The 2890-nt window shown below is 50.3% G+C and overlaps 1 protein-coding gene across 1 annotated transcript in view; it reads right to left on the bottom strand.

Annotated features, from left to right (window-relative positions):
• LOC108801202 (ecto-ADP-ribosyltransferase 5-like) overlaps positions 1-582 on the bottom strand; it is a 3461-nt gene extending 2879 nt beyond the window's left edge. Inside the window, exon 1 of the mRNA XM_018573134.1 lies at positions 400-582. Coding sequence (XP_018428636.1) covers positions 400-582 — 183 coding nt within the window. The remainder of the gene's footprint in view (positions 1-399) is intronic.
• Between the last annotated feature and the right edge of the window lie 2308 nt (positions 583-2890).

Raw genomic sequence — 2890 nt, 5'->3', positions numbered from 1 at the left:
GTTGGCTGGGAAGCCGGCTTCCCAGCTGATCAGCATGGAGACGGCTGTTCGGCTGGCTCGATGTTGACTGGCCAGGAAGCCAGCTTCCCAGCCAATCAGCATTGAGCCGGCTTCCCGACCAATCAGGAAGCCGGGAGGCGGGTCATTTATAGCAGCCCGGCTTCTTGATTGCCCAGGAAGCCCGCTCTATGTTCTCCTATGGCACTGCCGGTGACCGGAAGTTCCGGTATAGGGGAAGGCATCGGAGTATTTGGACGAATGTACTAGTACACGCCCAAATACTCGGTATCGGCACCCATACTGATACTAGTTTTGGTATCGGTGCATCCTTAGTTTTTGGACTGTGGAAAGTAATCAAAGTACCTGGGGGGAACCTCCACAAACATGGGAAGAACTTACAAACTCCATCACGGTAGCCGATTGTAGAGGGGCAGCTTCGCTGAGCTCATCTCGGTGGATTGGTAGACAGCATGGTGGGTTTGCAACGATGTTGTCCTGGTTTCCATCTCCGCCAGAAAAGGTACCGACATGGAGTCTGTATGTCCTCCATGTACTCAGCTTCCCTCCTCTGCCCAGTAACATGCTGACTAACTGCAGCATGCTGGCATGGGACAGGCTTCTCTACTCAGGCTGTGGCTGCTTTCTAAAGGAAATGAACTGTGAGAATTTGCACTCATTTTGTTCTGGTGCAGCTGGAATGGATTTAGATTTAGCTGAGTGAAATGGAAAGTTCTTTTCTAGTTTGCATTGTAGCAAACCGCACAACATCCCTACACATCCCTACCTGCTACTGTCTGTAATAAAAGGCACACATGTGGCCCGCTCACTTCCTACCTCCTGATTGGGGACTGGTAGAGTCTTCCTGCTATGATCACATGGCCAGTCCCAAAGTTGGTGGAGTTCACACAGAACTGAACATAGGGATGGTGGGAGCCCCTCATAATGAACACAGCAAGGGTACAGACCCGGGAACTCAGTACAGGGATGATGGGGGGCCCTCATAATGAACACAGCAGGTGTACAGACCCGGGAACTCAGCAACAGGGATGGTGGGAGCCCCTCATAATGGGCACAGCGGGGGTACAGACCCGGGAACTCAGCACAGGGATGGTGGGAGCCCCTCATAATGGGCACAGCGGGGGTACAGACCTGGGAACTCAGCACAGAGTTCTCACTAAGGGAGTCTCTGAGAAGACACTATATGCGGATTCATTCTCCAGCATGGACTAAAGACTTCAAATATCATTTTTGGGTGGGCTGACCCCTAAGTGGTGACACCTCTGGAAGCTGAATGTTCCCAGAGACACCGCTGGAAGCTGAATGTTCCTACAGACACCTCTGGAAGCTGAATGTTCCTACAGACACCTCGGGAAGCTGAATGTTCCTAGAGACATCTCTGGAAGCTGAATGTTCCTAGAGACACCTCTGGAAGCTGAATGTTCCTACAGACACCGCTGGAAGCTGAATGTTCCTAGAGACACGGCTGGAAGCTGAATGTTGCTACAGACACCGCTGGAAGCTGAATGTTCCTACAGACACCGCTGGAAGCTGAATGTTCCTACAGACACCTCTGGAAGCTGAATGTTCCCAGAGACACCGCTGGAAGCTGAATGTTCCTAGAGACACCTCTGGAAGCTGAATGTTCCTAGAGACCTGAATGTTCCCAGAGACACCGCTGGAAGCTGAATGTTCCTAGAGACATCTCTGGAAGCTGAATGTTCCTAGAGACACCTCTGGAAGCTGAATGTTCCTACAGACACCGCTGGAAGCTGAATGTTCCTAGAGACACGGCTGGAAGCTGAATGTTGCTACAGACACCGCTGGAAGCTGAATGTTCCTACAGACACCGCTGGAAGCTGAATGTTCCTACAGACACGGCCGGAAGCTGAATGTTCCTACAGACACCGCTGGAAGCTGAATGTTCCTACAGACACGGCCGGAAGCTGAATTTTCCTACAGACACTGCTGGAAGCTGAATGTTCCTACAGACACCACTGGAAGCTGAATGTTCCCAGAGACACAGCTGGAAGCTGAATGTTCCTACAGACACCGCTGGAAGCTGAATGTTCTTACAGACGCCGCTGGAAGCTGAATGTTCCTACAGACACCGCTGGAAGCTGAATGTTCCTACAGACACCGCAGGAAGCTGAATGTTCCTACAGACACCGCTGGAAGCTGAATGTTCCTACAGACACTGCTGGACGCTGAATATTCCTATAGACACCGCAGGAAGCTGAATGTTCCTACAGACACTGCTGGAAGCTGAATGTTCCCAGAGACACCGCTGGAAGCTGAATGTTCCTACAGACACCGCTGGAAGCTGAATGTTCCTACAGACACCAATGGAAGCTGAATGTTCCCAGAGACACCGCTGGAAGCTGAATCTTGGGTGCCATTGGACCTTTCAACAGGACAATAATCCCAAGCTGACCTCAAATTCCACCAGGGCTTGGTTGCAGAAGTCTGGGAAGATTCTACAGTGGCCTTCACAGTCACCTGACCTGAACCCCATAGAAACTCTCTGGTGGGATTTGAAGAAGGCGAGAACCCAAGAATTTTATTAGTGAACTGGAGGCCATTGCTCATGAGGATCAGGCAAAGATTCCTCAGGAACGCTCCCAGAAGCTGTTGTCTGGCTATGCATCTCGTCTGCAGCAAAATGGTGTCCTACTAAGTACTAAGGATGCCTACCATGGAGGGGGAGAATCATTCAGAGACTGTAGAGGTCATTAAAAGTTACATTTTCAGTGAAATTTGGGGAAACCACTTGAAACATTCGTTGTATTGACCTATTTCAATTGCTTTTGTTTGATTCGTCCAATAAACCTGATTTGCAATGGGGGAAAGGGGGGGGGGGGGTTGAATAATTTTGATCAAAACTGTGCAATGC

Source organism: Nanorana parkeri, unplaced genomic scaffold, assembly GCF_000935625.1.
Source record: "Nanorana parkeri isolate BGI_ZX_2015 unplaced genomic scaffold, ASM93562v1 scaffold2249, whole genome shotgun sequence".
In the NCBI taxonomy this organism is placed as follows: domain Eukaryota; kingdom Metazoa; phylum Chordata; class Amphibia; order Anura; family Dicroglossidae; genus Nanorana; species Nanorana parkeri.
This window is presented reverse-complemented; position numbering and strand designations above follow the sequence as displayed.